The following is a 17,355-nucleotide window of genomic DNA, read 5'->3' on the forward strand; positions in this document are numbered from 1 at the left end:
CACGTATATCCGGTGTCCAATTTGTTTTCTTGTTCAGTCCATTTATCGTTCGATCGCTTAGTTCCGCGCAACAAATTCATTATCTAGACCAATTCCTACATGCATCTACAATTTGGACTCATTACCATTTCATACAAAAGAACTTAAAACTAAAAATGCAACATGTTTCATAAAATTGATGATGCTAATGCTCAAGGATGTAGAACATGCCACAAGGCAAGGAGTCGTGAAAAACACCAAGAGTAAGATACAGAGATATTGAAGTTGTTTATCCAGTAGAACAAACCAATTTGAAATTAACATGGCCAACTAAAGAAGATAAAAGAGAGGGCATGAAAGGATATGAGAAGCATCTCAGAAGTCTATTGCTACTCCTAATTTTATCAATTCTAACTCCTAACTTTCTCCTATGCTAGGGTACAGAACAATAATAAAAGTCATCAAATACCCATTGATGCACTTCTTGTCAAAATGCCATGCACTTACCACATTTTCAAACTCAGACAAATGCTCGTCGGCCAACTTAAATATTCATGCTCCAGAAACTTGGTTAGGAACATTTTCGGAGCTCTAAGAGGAATACACGTTAATCGTGCCGAAGAGTTTTCTGTCCTCTTCTTCCTCCTGAACATTAACGATACCCCAGAGTTTTGTTCTGTATGACCACCTGCGCCGAACATACTTAATAAGTCAATTCGATAGGACAACAGGATTTACCAGAAGTAGGAGACAGGTTTCACAATTTCCAATCTTTAAACCTAATTTGATCTAGGGTCAACATCAACCTTTGTTGCACTATTAGCGTCCTTACTTAGTATGCTGCAGATTTACCTCATAGACAGACAAAAATCAGGTATAAACATGACTTAATATAAGATCAACAGAATAAAACACTGGGGTACCTGTATATATATATAGGAGAACATGCATGAGAGCAGCCCCAAGTTGCTGGTATAGAAGCACCATTGCTACAATTATATACGAAATGCAGCTGAGCACATAGTATGGAGGGATTGACATATTTGCTGTAGGAAAGAAGGAACAACTTCAAGAAATAGCAGCTGCAGCTTCCACACAAGACTGGCAAATCAAAATGCCACTCAGCTATGACTGTCTACATGTAGAGAAGTATGTCGTCATGAATGTCATATGCATCTTGAGATTCTTGGACCTAGATCAGTTTCAAAACATTGGCTAATACTAAAAAAAAAAAAAAGAACCACATCATTCTCAAGTGGTCCAACTTAATTTTATCAAAAGGAAACAAGTATGAGCATGTGTATGTCCCTTTTGAGTACTTCCAATAACAAACCCTAAAATTTGCCGAGTAGGGACTGAAACTTTCGACGAAATGAAGCACGGTACAAACATTTATGATGTGTGGTTTTTTTTTTTTAATGACCATAAAAGGACTTTGATATGCCACTACTAAGAAAACATATGTAGAAGAAGATGAAAAGAAAATAAAGATGCAAAGCTAAAAATGCATAATAGGTACCAGATTTAACCTACAATCTAAAAATGCGTGGTGGGCCTCAGGCCAAGGAAGCCCACGCACAAAACATAATAAAAATACAGACATTAAAAGTGAAAGAACATAAAATTGAAATAGTGGAAACGCAAATTATTCATTATTCGGACTCTAACAAAGCCGTAAAAAGAAGTCGATTAAAACAAGCGAGATGTGCTGCAACGGGTCGAATCCGAAAAAGTGGATGAATGCACATCTAAAAGTGATGTCGGTCCTTTTGGAGACTCGAAATGGCCTCGAACACTGGGCATCGAGCTGGTGTTATAAAGTCTGGAGATTTTAAATAATACTAAGTCGTGATGAGTTGATGATCGCGGACACTTGAATTATTGCTAGCGAACTGAATAGGTGTTTTTCCGTAAAAGTAAATAAACGTAAATAAATGAACAAGTTGACAAATAAATATAAAAAAAAGTAAAGAAAAAGACAAAGTAATAAGGTTCATTGTTATGACCTCTACACTCGTTTGCACGTACTAGGTTACTTTTTTTTTTTTTTTTTTGGGGGGTCGAACGGTACGAGGTTACTCGTTCAACGAAGTTCTAGGTGTCAAAGCTGTTAATTCATGAAGGCTTCGGGAGGTTGTTGGAAAGAGGACAAAGGAAAGATGGACTGATAAAGATAACAAATACGAAATTTTAAAAATAAATAAATAAATAATAAGATATAAGAGGAAGGAGAGATAATCAAAACAAGGGTAGTGGACTCCGTTGCCTATAGTGGAGAGTGAACCCGATATGGCCCACTAAAAATTGGGTCTATCTTGGTTGTATTTGATCGGAAATTGCTGATGTGGCCACCAGCCGTCTTACGGGGCATGGTCGGCGCTGACGATAGACATTTAATTTTCTTTTAATATTCTTTTTGTTTTTTTATTTTCCATTTTTTTAATTTTTTGTTGCTGAGGGCCTCGAATATGAACTTCTTCACTTCGCCTTCACATTAGGGTTTAACAGCAAAAATCTCTAATCTTCCAACTTCCTTTTCTTCATACGACGCAAAATCCATGGAGACATTCGCTGTCCCTTTGGCGGTGGGCCTCTTACGAAGCGCAAGATCAAAGCAAACAACGGGTTCGCGCTGCCGACGGAGCAATCGGATGCCACCGCCGTGCTCGCTTTCTCAAGGCTCGCAAGACGATTGAGACCCTTCACCTTGTCGGCGCCTTCGGTCGGGAGACCGCCCCCGAGGGCGGTGGTGCCCTCGCCTGACCCCTCGCCCAATGCTGGCAAGGGTAGGCCAATGGCCTTGCCGGCCTTCGAAAAAAAAAAAAGAAGAAGAAGAAGAAGAAGTAAAAAGCAGATTAGAAAAGAAAAATATATATAAAAAGCATAAAATTATAAAATGTTGTTAAAATATATCCACATCAGCGGCAAAATAAAATATCTATTAAAATCTTAAATTGGCGAAATCTTGATAAACTCTAGAGTTAAATGCCAAAGAATTTTGCATCTTATGATTATACAAATCAAAACTCAATGGAATGATTTCCCTGGCGTCAAATATCAAATCCGCACACAATTTTATGAAAATCAATGCCATCTCACCATTTTCCGATCCTAAGTTAGGTTTAGACTTGAAAAAGAATACTCGTGCCAAATGAAATAAGAAAACCATACTTGAAGAATAAAAAAAAATTTGATAAATTTATTGTTGATTTTCGTAAAATTAGGTCTTAATTATAGTATCAAAGATTTTAGCAGTGTATAACTCTCATCAAAATTCATTTGAAGAATCCTACGATGAACAATGTGAGCTTGGCTCTATGATGGAATGTGTCCTGACCATAGGCTATACATTGATCCAGATGTTGCACATTATTTATTTCCGACATTTACTTTTTTGTTGGTTTCTCTTTATAGTATGCTATATTTCCACATAAAGGTATGACCAACAGAACTATTAAAAAAAAATTGGATTATAAACGAAATAAAATTGCACGAATCATAATAAATAAGCTAGAAATTTGTCGCTTTAGTAAATGCATCATACAATAACATAAGGGTCCGGTTAAGGCGATCGTCCTACCAAGGCAGACGGTGGGACGGTCTACTAAGGACCCCAAATCACTAGCCGATCTGATTTCATCTTTGATTGCCTAATTTCTTTTTTTCTTTTCTTTTCCTTTTTTTTTATTGTAAGCTAAAATTAGAAGATAAAGTATATTCTAATTTTTTTTTAGTTATTAATAGTTGAGAAAAGCTAAGATGACGGTCCGTGAGAGTGACGGAACCACGCGCAGCACATATTCACGTGATATGTTTGTCAATCAAAAATCCATATTTGATATGTACGCACCACATATCCGCGTGATATGAAGTCCACAATTGACATATACGTGTCATATATCCACGTGATATGCTTGTCACCCAAAAGTCCATATCTGACATGTACGGTTCAAGTTGCACCATTGAATGACCATATTGTCACCCAAGCAAAGTCCTTAAGAATTTTTTCATAATTGTGGGAACAATAACCACCGTAATCTTTTTATTTGGCCGGAGAATAACATCTACTATTTTACAAGTTACAACATATTGTCTGAATATTATCAATTGGATATGTTTCGTTAGAACATTAATTGTGTGGGACCTCTTATAATTTTGTCTTCTAATTTTAGCTTTCAAAAAGAACACATAAAAGTTATAAAAAAAAAAAAAAGAATTGGGCAGTCAAACTGTTGAAAGCGGATCAGCAAGTGATCCGATTTCAACAAACTTGACTTGTGACCATTAGTTGACCGTCTAACTTGGTAGGACGGTCAGCTTAACCGGACCATTACGTTATTGTACAATACATTTACCAAAGCGACACATTTCTAGCTTATTTATTATGATTCGTGCAATTTTATTTCCGTTTATAATCCAATCTTGCAATTCGATTTTGTACACCCCTCAACGATTTTACTCTAAAAAGCAATTTTAACAAGGTCGTTATACCCCGTTAAAAGCCAAACCAGCTGATGGCTTGATTAAAAATCACTCGACATCGTAACCAACAATCCTAACCCTTATGCTAGGAATCTCATTCGATACTAAATAGAATTTCCAACGGAACATCGCTTGTTTTACTTAATGTTGTCATTTCTATTCCGAAGACAATCAACATTTCGCATGACTCTCCCGTTCAGAATTTAGGGAGCCGTTGCGCTTTTCCTCAGCTCGGGAAGGGATTAGCCCGACTCACAACAGGAAAATTTGATCTCTTTGTCAAATCTCTAGGCATCGCTACCGAATCTAATTACCCTTTACCAAGCAGCCGGAAAGGCTTGCGATGCACCTGAAGAGGCCTCTCGTGCCGCGACAACCCAGCTGATATGAACACATCCTTCTGACATGATGGTGTGACTAAACTTCTACTACAAAATTTTTTAATACCGGACGACAAATCGCCCAATTCATACGTATCGTTTCGCTTCTCACCGCACCGTAGAATGCACACTTGGCCAATAACGGTAACTACTGTATAAGACAGTTTGCCAAACTTGCATATTGAGATCGCAAATGAACCATTCCGGCATCAGCAAGGTGCTCGCGGGCCGCACCAGCATTGCCGTGGCCCGGTCCAAGTATGCTTCAAGAGGCCCACGAAGGCCCTTAAGCAAACCCTGTGGATAATCACAATTAGCCGGTCAAAAAAGGCACACAAAAAAACAAAAAAGGAAAGTGGAACTATGACATCATCCTCCACACACACACAAAAGTCTAAGATTTGTAGCAATTATCTTTAGGACTTTGCCCTCCCACCCCCCCACTTCCAGATTTCGAGAATTTCAATGGGGATGAAAGGTGAGATGACGTTAAAGTCAAATTGGCAACCCTCCTTTTCCACCCAATTTGTCCATTGTGTCCAACATCATAGTCTGGTGCGTTGTCCAACATTGAGTCTTTCCACCTTTTTCTCCTTGTGCAATGTAAACCGAGTCTGATTGCACAACCCGGCATCCACCAAGTGGGATTGATCTAAAGAAAAAAAAAAAATTGGTCTAGGAAGATAGGTAGACTGAAGAGTCATCAACCCCCCAGAAGCTGCATTAGAAAATCAATGTCTGTCTGGAAACAAATTTTCCACCCAAAAGATAAAGAACGGCTAATTGCTTGATTCAACATCAATTTTTCTCCAATTGGGTACACAAAAAGTCAACAACCGACCCAAAACTTGTTAGTTGGTCAAAGATAGCAATTACTTGCTTGTTACCAAAACCAGAATGGAATGTGGTAACTAGCAAGCAGCTCATAATGATCCTTCCGAAAGATGAGTCCAACCTCATTCAAAACCGGTTGACATTTCATGAAGCACTTGATGGGCACATATTCTCACTTACCCATTCACCGCTTTGTCCTCCCAAGCTTGAAGGCTTGAGGCATCTGAAAGGAGCCACGATCTAGACATGATGTACATATGTGGGGGCATTACTTGCTTCAATGATCAAACACAGAGGGAAACCGAAAGAACGAGAAACCCGTGTTCGGCCTAGAAAAGGCAGATTCATGAAAGTTTAGACATGCATAATTGCAATTATTCATCATTTTTGGCTCATGAATTCAAGGGAAGCTGCAGCGTAGAGGTGGCAAAGTTCCCAGTATCGCTTTTCAAATGGTATGAACTAAGAATTTGCACTCCCTCTTCTCTCTCTCTCTCTCTCTTAGTTTTTCCTTCCTACCTCAAGTTTCTTTATGCAAATCTTGCGTCGATTAGCAAAGGAAATTAAACACCCAAGGAAACTCACAGAACCATACAAAACTCAAACTATGCCAAGTACTAGTACCATCTAAAGCCATAGTTAGACGATAAGCATGCACTACACAATTGAACCCTCTCAACAAGCCACATATTCCACCTCAATGCAAACTGCATCCATGAATGCTATGTGAATCATCCAACCCACACCCAAACCAAGCATTCACTAAAGCCATAGCTAGACGGCAAGCATGCACTACATAATTGGACCCTATCAAGAACCCACATATTCCACCTCAATGCAAACTGCATCCATGAATGGTATGAATCAGCCAACCCAGATCCAACACACCATTCCTAAGAAACTTTAAATTGCAGTTACCACAGTATAGCCATTTTCACTTACCCTTGGAGAACATGAAACTGTTACTTTAATTACCAGAGTCAGTTCTTACAAGCAACAAAAAGAACCCCATTTCTCGACTTTTCTTGCTCAAGGCTGAGATTAAATCCCACCTGACGGTAACCAAAAGGCCTTAACCTTTCCCTTTTTTCCACCCAATAACTGCTCCATCTATATCCCATGCTTCGGGCCATGAAAAATATGTACAGGAGCAATTCAAGCCAAATAAAAAAACCTAAGATAGAGGGCTCGAAAAGGCGATCTACATGAAGCATTTCACGATTTTCATGTATTGGCAGATTGTGATGGCACCCTGGGGTGGTTGTGTTCACCTTCATAAGTGACAATGAGCATGGACGAGTCCTCCAAGCACCTTTCCACATGCTTCCTTGCAGGGCAACCTCTCATGCTGCTACATTTGTAGTATCCCCTGCAACGCGAAATAGAAGATTAGAAGGAGCTCACTTAACAAGACCTACTTCAGAAGTCAATGCAGATAACCTGGATTATCTAATAGATCACAGCTGCTAACTTTTAGCCCTTGAAGTCCCAGGTACAAATTTAGCAGCCAAATACCGAGATGTTAATCCCTTTCCTTTTAAGAATGACAACTCTACTAGAGTACCATATCTCCAAATGAAAAAATCATCTACTAGTCGTTCTAGGGAATTCTGTGTGTCCTAAAAGCAAACAAATGAAACTACAATAGGGAACAACAACATAACTGCACTCTACTCCAACTGAGCCAAGTTCTTCCAACATTAATCAGCCAAGATTAACGGAATCCCAATCAACGAATCAGATAAGCACAGCTGAAAGCAAATTAGGGAAATATAACTCGACTTGCAAGTAGCCCACATGTGATAAGGCAGAGCAACCATACCTAGGGTGAGGAGAACCCTTGATGGGCTTCTGCCCATACTTCCTCCACGAGTAATCATCGGGAGGAATATCTGCAAGCTTGTTGCTTATAGCAGGTACCTTAATCGACCTCTTCACCCTATGTTTCCTGCAACAAAGTACAAGTGGATAAGCAAAGAGAATGTGGCCAATGTATCCACAAACTACAAAGGAAGTGACTACACTGCACGATGAAATATTCAAGCGAAAGCTAACCTCTTCTTAGAGCAATGACATCTACTACTATTACCGCATTTCATGCTCCCATCCTCTCCTCGCCCAGAGCACTTCCTCTTATGTTGCGAGTTCTGATCAGATGAGCGACCCGCCCCAATCAAATGGAAAGCATTCCCATCCAAGTTAGCCACGCTCCCATCTATACTCAGCGAAGAAATGAAAGACCTCGTAGAGGACATGGTGGGCGTGCAGCTAGAGCTATCGAAATTCAAGCTTATGCCACTATTGCTCCTATGGTACATCATCTCAGCTTGGTGTTTCATTTGTTGCTGGAGCTGTAACTTCTGCTGCTGCTGGAGAAAGTGATAGTGTGCTGATGGTGTTTGCTGGGCTAAATGAAGAGGGCTTTTGCCATTGGAGCTCAACTCCAAGCTTGGGTTACCTAAAGAAAGAGAGGCTTTGGGATGTGTATTGAGTTCTTGAATAGCATTTTCAGGGTAATGAGGAGGAAGGAGTTGGAGACTCTTTGAAGATGGGTCAGCTCTAACAATAGGGTTGTCCAAGAGGGCCTTCTGGGGCAAAGGGGTTGGGAGCTTCTTTAATTTCCTAACTCTTGCATGACCCAAGCAAGTATTGAGAAGAGAAACCACTCTCTTGAACCTGAATACAGCATCACCAGTCTCGAGCGTCAGATTTCTACACTGAACCTGATCTTGCGGCTGAGACATGAGGCTCAGAACCCTGTGGCAGCTCTCCACAGCTGCTCTATTAGCTTCTTCAACCTCCTCCATCTCAAACCCAGCCACACAAGAAAAATCCCTAATTTACCAGAACTTGCAAGCTACACCAACTCGAAAGCCACAGCATAATTGCCTCACAGCTCTGAAAAAAAAAAACAAAAATTTAACACAAGATCGTGAAGATAAAAGACAGAGACCCACAAAGTCAAAGTCCCATTTCAGCAAGCTGAGGACCCAGATAGACAATTTCTTGTGAAAATCTAGAAAACAAAGAAGGCCCCTTTTTTTTTCCAGAAATAGAGACGACCCAGTAGATCATGTCCAGCTGGGCATAGCTATCTTTGAGAAAAGAAGAAGAGGACCTAAAAATACAGGCACAGAATCACCATACCTATCTCTCATCAGATCAAACTTGCTAATTTTTTCAAAGCAAGAAACCACCCAAGAAAAGGCATTCTTTTCCCTGGTTGGCACACTTGGTGCTTAATCAAACCCTAGAGCCTTCATCCACACTCAAGAGGCAGAACAAGAAGAAGAAGAAGGGGGGATGGTGTGAAAGAGAAGACTTTTTTGCTTCCTACGCCTGAGAAATTCACACGCCCACAAGAATATTAAACAAAGTTTCCCCCTCTCTTCCTCCTCCCCTCCTCCTCCTCCTCCTCCTCTCTTCGCTTTTCTTTTCGTTTTTTCCTTTTTGTCCCTACAATATTTTACTCACAAAGCTCATTTTTTTCCTCCAGAGAAACAGAGGGGAAACCAAGGATTTAACAAAATGAGTAACGAGAAAGAGAGGGTGGCGTTTAAATAAGCTGAAGATCAGAGAGAGAGAGAGAGAGATGAAACTGCCATCTCTGTCGCAGATATTGAAGGCGGGACCCACCATACGACCTTTGCTTTTCCTCTTCCTCCTCTCTCTCCCTTCTTCTTCTTTTTCCTCTCTTTCCTCTTTCTCTTTTTGCCTCTTCTCCTGAATTTCTTTGCTTTCCCAATGGAATTATTGTCTTGTCTGCATTAATGGGAGCTGCGCAAAGCTTTTGAGTTCTACGGCTGTTCTTGCTATGGATGGGAAATTAATGCTCATGGTCTTCTTTTTATCTTTTTACCATTTATTGGGTTCTTAAAAACTGCAAATTTGGTTGTTGAATTAGCTCTTGCTGCTAGAGACTGGACCATTCTTGCGTTTCTTGCATGTGGTTGAACTACCCACACAAAGCTGCTTTCGGCACCAAATGGCTCCTTCTCTCCTTGTAACGGACCTTTACTCTGCACTTCTGCAACAAATTTGCCTCCGTTTCTCTTCTGTTAGGCAAAGCTTTAAAAAAATCGCACTTGAGTACATAATTTCGAGGATTTGGGACACCCTTTTGAGCATTTGTTTGAGAAGATGTCAAAAATTGATCTGGGTCTCAACGATAGTTGAATCGCAAAAGAATAGATTTTGGTCGTGAAAATTTTACGTGGGAAGCATTAAAAAAGATGCGCGAGGATACAACGTTCACTAAGACGGTGGGACGGTAAAGGGATCGCAAAGAACCTCGTCAGCTGCTACTCGCTTCATGACGACGTCGTGAGAAGTGTGATCACAAATTCGAATTCAAACGAAACAACTATTTTTTTCCGGCCATAGAGGGGAATATTTTTTGCCAGGATGATAGTTCAGTGGACTAAATGATATTTTAATCCATAAATTGGGTCCAAGTAAGAAAATTTTCTCACCTTAGCCTGCTAAAATTCTTGATTACTATGAGAAAGTGAGAATAACATGACATAACCGATGAGATCGCATTGGGTATTTAAGACAGGCCCCGATCGTTTAATAAAAAGGATTACGCTCATAAGCATCTCGTTAATATCATCCATTAGGCAACTTAACAAAATTTTTTAAAAAAAAGTCAAATTTCGAGACAACGATTATTTGATTATATGCGTGATCATAACTCTTAAAATTAAAAAAAAAATTACATTAAACAATTTCTAACTAGTTCTATAAGTGAGCTCCTTCATTAACATAACCGATTTCCTCGTACAATTTGTGTTTATGAACCTTGAAAATTTGTTGTAAATTTTTTTAACATGTACCTCGTCATCTCCAAAAAAAAAAAAAAAAAAGACAGACTAACAAACTAACTGTGTTCGAGATATTTGGACTTAACTGCTCATGAGACTCCCAAGGTGTCGCGTGGACCTCTAAATAATCATATTTTCGAATCCGTGTCTTCAATTGTATAAAGAAAAATTGCACTAACCATGCATGAGCTCGTTCGATGATGCGATTTCTTAGGACGAACCAATCATTTATGAGCTTGGTTTGTAGGGCTATCCTGGATCAATCCGATCAACCTCATAATGAATAAATGTCATTTCAGCTTTTGCACGTTCTTTCTTGGATTATATTTGACGGAGTGATTAGACTAATATCCACTTAAAGCATTATATCGATAAAATTAGGACCTTATTATTTCTTTTTTGTAAAGTTTAAAACGGTCGCATGAGACTGAATCAGCCCTTGCACATCTCGACCAGCCCACTTCTTCCCGACGAAAACAGTGGTGGATAATGGATGTACCTACTCGATCTTGTGCATTGAGGATTTTACTTTAAATAATTCTTGCGAAATTAATCCCTAAGTTCAACTTATACAAAAAAAAAAAAATCTTTTAAAGAAACAAATAAATGGGTAGGGTGAGAAAACTTCTTCTGTTTTTTCCTGGGGGTGGGACTCAGGCTAAGACTTTTTGTCTATTTATTGACAAGTCAGTTGGACTATATCCGACCCAAAAAAAAAAAAAAGTGGGACTTTTACATTTTTATTTATTCCTTCAAAGCGTATTTTCATTTTTTTTTAAGGATTAATACCACGAAAAATCTCAAACTAATATATTAATAACAAATTTATCCAAAACTATTTTTTTTATCTCAAATTGGTACATTTATAATAAATTTACCCCCAAACTATTTTTTTGACAATCAAAAATCCTAAACCGGTACACTAATGACAAATTTACTTCAAACTAAATTTTTTTACCACGAAAAATTTCAAACTGGTACATTTGTGACAAATTTACCTTTCGTTAAATTAGGTTAATATCATGAAAAATCTCAAATTGATACACATGTGATGGGTGAAAACCCTAAAGTGGTACACCCATGCACCGCCACGTGTCATCTAACAATTAAATTTAACGAAAACTAACGGAGGGTAAATTTGTCACTAGTATACTAGTTTGGAGCAAATTTGTCACAAGTATATCAATTTGGAGTTTTTTGTTATTAAAAAAATAATTTAAGATAAATTTGTCACTAATATACCAATTTAGGATTGTCCGTAGTATTAACCCTTTTATTATTTTTTTTTTCTTTTCACCGCTTATCAAAAGTCCGCCAGAGGCCGGACCCCACAAAGGGACGCCAGCCGAGACACAGCGGAAAAGAATCTCATATAGCCGTTGCGGCAGCAGCTAATAGAGTCCCTCCACGTGTCCCATACAACCGCGAGGGGCGGACACGTGGACCGAGGCCTCTTCCTTTTTGACTGCCAACCCCCACCCCCGGGAGGACCGAAAACGTTGCCGTCTGCTACCATGCGCCGACGGAGTAGGTTAAGATTCGGTGACTGGACAGGCCACGTGGGACCCCCCGCGCGGGCCCCACCGCCGTTGACTCTTTCACTATTGCGTGGATTGAATACACGCAATCCCACTATCGGTTCGATTTAATGTTTTTTCGTTTTTCCTCGTACTTTGTGAAATTGGCAGTGTATTTATTTATGCCCGGTGGGGGGAAAAAAGAGAATAAAACAACGCAACAGTGATTTTTCTACTTTCTCTTCACAATTCAGAAGAACATCAAATTTTAAAAAATAATTTGGAAAATCTAGATTTTGCATATGGATATTTGTATATGCTAAAATAGCCTCGAGACTTAAAAAAAAATTGGCAGTTATTGTCACGCGTGTTTGGACCCATTTTGATTTCTCGCTTTTCCTTTTCGTCTAATCTTACCGCTCGCTCGCTCGCTCGAACTCCTTTTACTTTGAAATGTCCAAAAATTTCATCAACACATGAACATCGGCACGTATGTTTGCACATGTATTTTTGATGAAAATGAAAGAATAGTAGTATTTTTAATATCTAAAATATAAACCAAATTGTCTAAATCGTCCATCTTAAATCATGTCGTGGCATTTTTCTTAATGTTGCTGTGGAGGTACACAACTTGGATAATTCAATCTCCACTTTGATAAAATGTTATTTTCATAAAATGGATCGGATGGGTCTCGATTTGTTAAACCAACAACGCACTTTTTATTATGCAATAATTCATTTTGACATGAATTCTGCTAAATTTTCACAAAAAAAAAATATATCAAATCATATCAATTTCAAATTGATGAAACTATGCAGTAACTTATTTTTTGTTTTGTAGTCGATCTACTTTGATCTAAATTCAGTAAAAATTTATTTGCAGTTATATTGAAAATGAAAACGAAACCAATCTAATTATTGACATGATCTCGTTAATGAGAGACCCAATTAACACAAGAGAGACAGACAGTGTATTGGAAATGACAATTTTTGTGACAGAATTCTTATCAATGAAGGATACGGGTGCCTTTGTTTCACTGCAAATGTTTTTTGAGAATTTATTTTGCGAAAAATGATTTGTTTTCTTTTGTTTGGTGATATGTTTTGGAAGACCGATGTTTAGATTTCATTTGAAAAATGACTTCAATCTTATAACTTCATATGAGGCAAAAAAAAATTCAAAATTTTAATCTTTTCAATTTTTAATTATTTTCTTTCTTTTTCTTCTCATTTCTTCCTCTAATGCCAGCGGCAGCAGAGGCCACCGGCAAGCCTCAAGCTCCTCGGTGGCCGCTGTTGGCCAATTGGGGGGTGAGGGAGGAAGAAAAAGAAAAGAAAAGAAAAGAAAATAATAATATTATAGTTAAAATATTAAAAAATTTAAATAAGAGTAATTTCGAAAAGTGTTTTCACCTTTTTGGGAGAATTCACTTTTTTAATTTTGTACACGAACTTTCCGTTGAGCAGAAAGTGTTTTCCGTTGATTGAATTATTTTTTGGTAAATCAAACGGGTGAGGGAGGAAGAAAAAGAAAAAAGAAAAAGAAATAACATTAAAATATTATAGTTAAATTATTAAAAAATTTAAAGAATGGCAATTTTCGGAAAGTGCTTTCACCTTTTCGGGGAGAATTCACTTTTTTGATTTTGTACACAAACTTTCCGTTGAGCCGAAAAGTGTTTTCCATCGATTGAATTATTTTTCGGTAAACCAAATGGGATAAAAGTCCAAAAAACTAATTTCACGAAAATATTTTTCCTCGGAACAAACACGCCCAGCATTTGCTAATGTTCTACAAAACGGACCACCTTTGAGTCAAAGCCCATTGGCTGGTACACCTTGCCTTGGCTTTGGGACTTTTTAAGGCAACTTTGGGAGTGAACTGAATATGATCAACCTCTTAATCCTGTTTATCACAGGGGGGCAAAGACAAAACAAAAATTCTTATCCAAATCCCTTTTCGCCATTCATATGAGGACAAATGGAATAATAAAAAAAAAAGAAATTCAGGAATAATAATAATAATAATAATAATTCTGATTGCTTTCACGTCGCGTGGGGAATTAAGGCTTTGCTTTTTGCTTTCCAATGACATAAAAGGCACCAAAAAGAAGAAAAAGGCAAAAAGGAAAAGAGGCGCAGTGGGATCTGCGACGACCCTGTAGCGTTTGAGCCTCTTAGCAGAAAAGAGCGAAGTCATTTTTGTCTTCTTTACTGGTGTGATCCTATGCCGTTATCTCTGATTCGGCATTTCAATTGCCGGTTTGAATTCCAGTTTTATTTTTGTGAGTGGTAGACGATGGCTGACCGGATAAAAATTCTAGGAACCGAAACCAAAGAGGGGGGAAAAAAAAACATCGCTCTTCCAAGAGAGAGGGAGAGAAGACGAGGGAGACGAGGCGGGGCGCGGTGGCGCCGCCAAGCCTTTGCTGACAGACCACTGCAAGGGTTGGATTTGGGGTGGGGTGGCATGACTCGATTCGAATCTTGCCTAGATCACGCAACCTGAGTCAAATCTGGTCTAGAGCCATGCAAACCCCCCGATTAGGTGGCGGTTAGGATTGCAAGACCTCAACTTCTATTAGGTCCGGCAACCCAAAGCGACGCCTTGTTGGGGTCGTGTGGTCGGGTTGGGCTCGTATGACCCCATGTTAAACTCATGACCTAAGTTGTCGCTCGTCGAGGTCAAGTGATTGTTGGCATCACTTCCTTAGGCTCGCGGGACTGTCGGCCAACGTTCAGGGTTGTTTGACCCAAGTAGCAACATCGCCTCCCTCCCTCGACCTCTCTCTCTCTCGGTTACTAGATGTCCTTTTTTTTTTTATAGTATTTATTGTCAATATTTCTGTTATGATTTCTTTCATCAAAATGTTTAAATCTGAAGTGTAGGGTGTCATATGTGAAATTGTTGGCATGGTCATTAAGTTGTTTAATCTAGTATCTCAACTTTTTCTTGTTCAACCAAGTCCCATCCCTAAGCTATGTACTTCTTTGTTCGACTTTGCCTTTCTATAGAAATTGTGGGTGAAATTACCATGTACGTTCGTCAAACAAAGAAGTATATAGCTTAGGGACGAGACCTGACTGAAAAAGAAAAAGTCGAGATGCTAGATTAAACAATTTAAAACAGTCGAGGGGCCTCCGGTGGCTTTATTCCTTAAAAATGAATCATGTGAAGATAACTTAGGTGAAATTAAGAGCACGTGGTAATAGGGAACAATTACCAATTTGCGACATACCAACGCGACATATTGGTCCTTTTTTTTTTTTTTGGGTCGAATACGTATGTTGGTTATTGAATTTCTATGCTTTCGTGCTTTTGAATCTAACTCGCCTCCCATGCAGGATGCGAGCTACCAATATCTTCGAGCACGTATTAAGTTGTAATAATTCCTAATTAATATCTACTTAGGTGACCAAAAAGATAATTATGGTGTGTCCAGAAAAAAAGGTACGAAACCCTAATGAAAAAGTGTCGAGTTCTGTCAATCATACGTGCAAAGGCCAACGTGCAAAGGCCATGTTTGAGCTTTCTAGGAGTCGCTTTTTGAAAAGAAGGTGGACAAAAGTGAAGAACAAAAGGAAAAGGGGTATAGAGAAAAAAGAAAGGCAAAGCATATTATGATTTGATTCCTCGTGTACCAAAACTTTTAAATTACGAATTTGACACGTTCGAAATTTAAATTCCCAATATGGTTTTTTTTTTTTTTTAGTTGGATGAAAGAGAATATTTCAAGAATAAACCATGAATTTTCTTACTTTAGTGTTGCACAGATTCCTTGAAGTGTAGCTCTTCTTGGGGGGAGTAGATGCCAACAGAATCCGAGCAGCGCAGCGATGGTGGCCGGATGCAGCTCGAATATGTTCCCTCTCAAATTAGAAATTCGGCTTTTCACCTCCGAGCGATCTTGTTCTACTCCGGTCTCGAGAAAATTTGACTCGGGGCCGAGTCCGACATCGCGGCGCATCCATCTCGGCCGGCTCGGGGCAGAATACGCAGGGCAGGGCTCGATCGAGAGATCGATTGTGGCAGGCTGATGACGCTTTCGATTAGCTCGCGGACATAAAAGCATAGGGCAAAAAGGTTAGTTGTGGATTTAAGGAGAAATTAACCAAATCCCCTGAAGCTTTTGGCGTAGCACACACGTGTTCTTCTGAAATTGCAACCGTTACATAACAATATCCCCCGAAATTTCATTTTGTTATAGTCATTATAACTCTTTATTTATTTGTCCGCTAGCACGTGCAATGCACATAACTTTATTGGTAAAAAATATTTCATCTTATTTTTTAGGAAATTACTCTTCCACCCTTAACTGGTGTGAAAAATGACATTATAAATAAAACGAGGGAAAACTACAATTGCCAATAAACTAATCAGATTATGAATAAATAGGAATAATACTATTGACAAAAAAAAAATTCGGTTAAAAGTTAGTAAATATGGTGAGTTTAATAGAAATAAATAAGATAATCAAAGAAATGTAATAAGCGCAAATCAAATAGAAAGGGAAAAAATGGTCTTTATATATATACATTGAAGGGTTAAAAATGTAAATAAATATTGATTAATAAAAAGATACAAGAAATATATCGCGAGCAATGCCCTTCATTGATAAAAGGAAATGACTACCCGAAATCCAAAGTGATACTTTGAAATATATTTTAGTGATTAACCATTTTTTTGCATTAATTAACCATTAAGAAAATGCATAATGCGGATCCGATTTTTGTTATTCGACACTTTTGTTATTTAAACCTTGTTACCATTTGACTTTATCGTGCTTCTTTTTTCTCAAAATATCTTATTAATTCCACTAATATGTTTTTCTCCATTTATTTATCTTGCTGTTTTTTTTTAAAATATAAATCGAGGGTAAAACAGGGTTTTTCATAAAAGATGAGACGAAAAATGCACTTTTGTCCTTTCAAAAGTAATGTGAATTGTCCATACTAACGGATAATATAAGGGATGATTAACGATTGTAACAAAGTGAAAGTTCAAAATATGAAGTAACTATTAAGAGTTTAGGGATAAATAAGAGATTCGTATTGTTTTTCCCTTGAATATAGAGGCACAATTAGATCTATATTTGAAGATTGTTTTTTGGTGTTTAAAAACTTAACCAAACAGGCCCGTTCAAAACGAGTGAAGCACCATGAAATGTATTTTCAGCATCTCCAAAGGTACCTCGATTTAGTATTTGTACCTGTTACTGTTGGAAAGATATGTTAGAATAATTATAACAAGTCTTTGCTCATCAAAAGGGAAGGATTCCATAACCAGATAAGCTTTGTCCTTTTGTAACCAAATTGAGAAATTGCTTTTGAACCCCAGAG

General features: G+C 38.4%; 1 protein-coding gene across 2 annotated transcripts; it reads right to left on the reverse strand.

Annotated features, from left to right (window-relative positions):
• Window positions 1-6,626: 6,626 nt before the first annotated feature.
• LOC115754346 (probable WRKY transcription factor 21) lies at window positions 6,627-9,171 on the reverse strand. Of its 2 annotated transcripts, XM_030693343.2 has the most exons (4): window positions 8,823-9,171; window positions 7,731-8,573; window positions 7,498-7,623; window positions 6,627-7,044 (listed from the first exon to the last, which is right to left on the reverse strand). In XM_030693343.2, exons 2-4 carry the CDS (start codon window positions 8,480-8,482, stop codon window positions 6,900-6,902), a joined length of 1,023 nt encoding a protein of 340 aa, XP_030549203.1. In that variant the 5' UTR covers window positions 8,483-8,573; window positions 8,823-9,171; the 3' UTR covers window positions 6,627-6,899. The 2 variants fall into 2 exon arrangements, with proteins under 2 accessions (XP_030549203.1, XP_048136855.1); XM_048280898.1 differs by having other exon boundaries at window positions 7,731-9,171.
• Window positions 9,172-17,355: the final 8,184 nt, after the last annotated feature.

The sequence above is a fragment of the Rhodamnia argentea genome, chromosome 6, assembly GCF_020921035.1.
Source record: "Rhodamnia argentea isolate NSW1041297 chromosome 6, ASM2092103v1, whole genome shotgun sequence".
Lineage (NCBI taxonomy): Eukaryota > Viridiplantae > Streptophyta > Magnoliopsida > Myrtales > Myrtaceae > Rhodamnia > Rhodamnia argentea.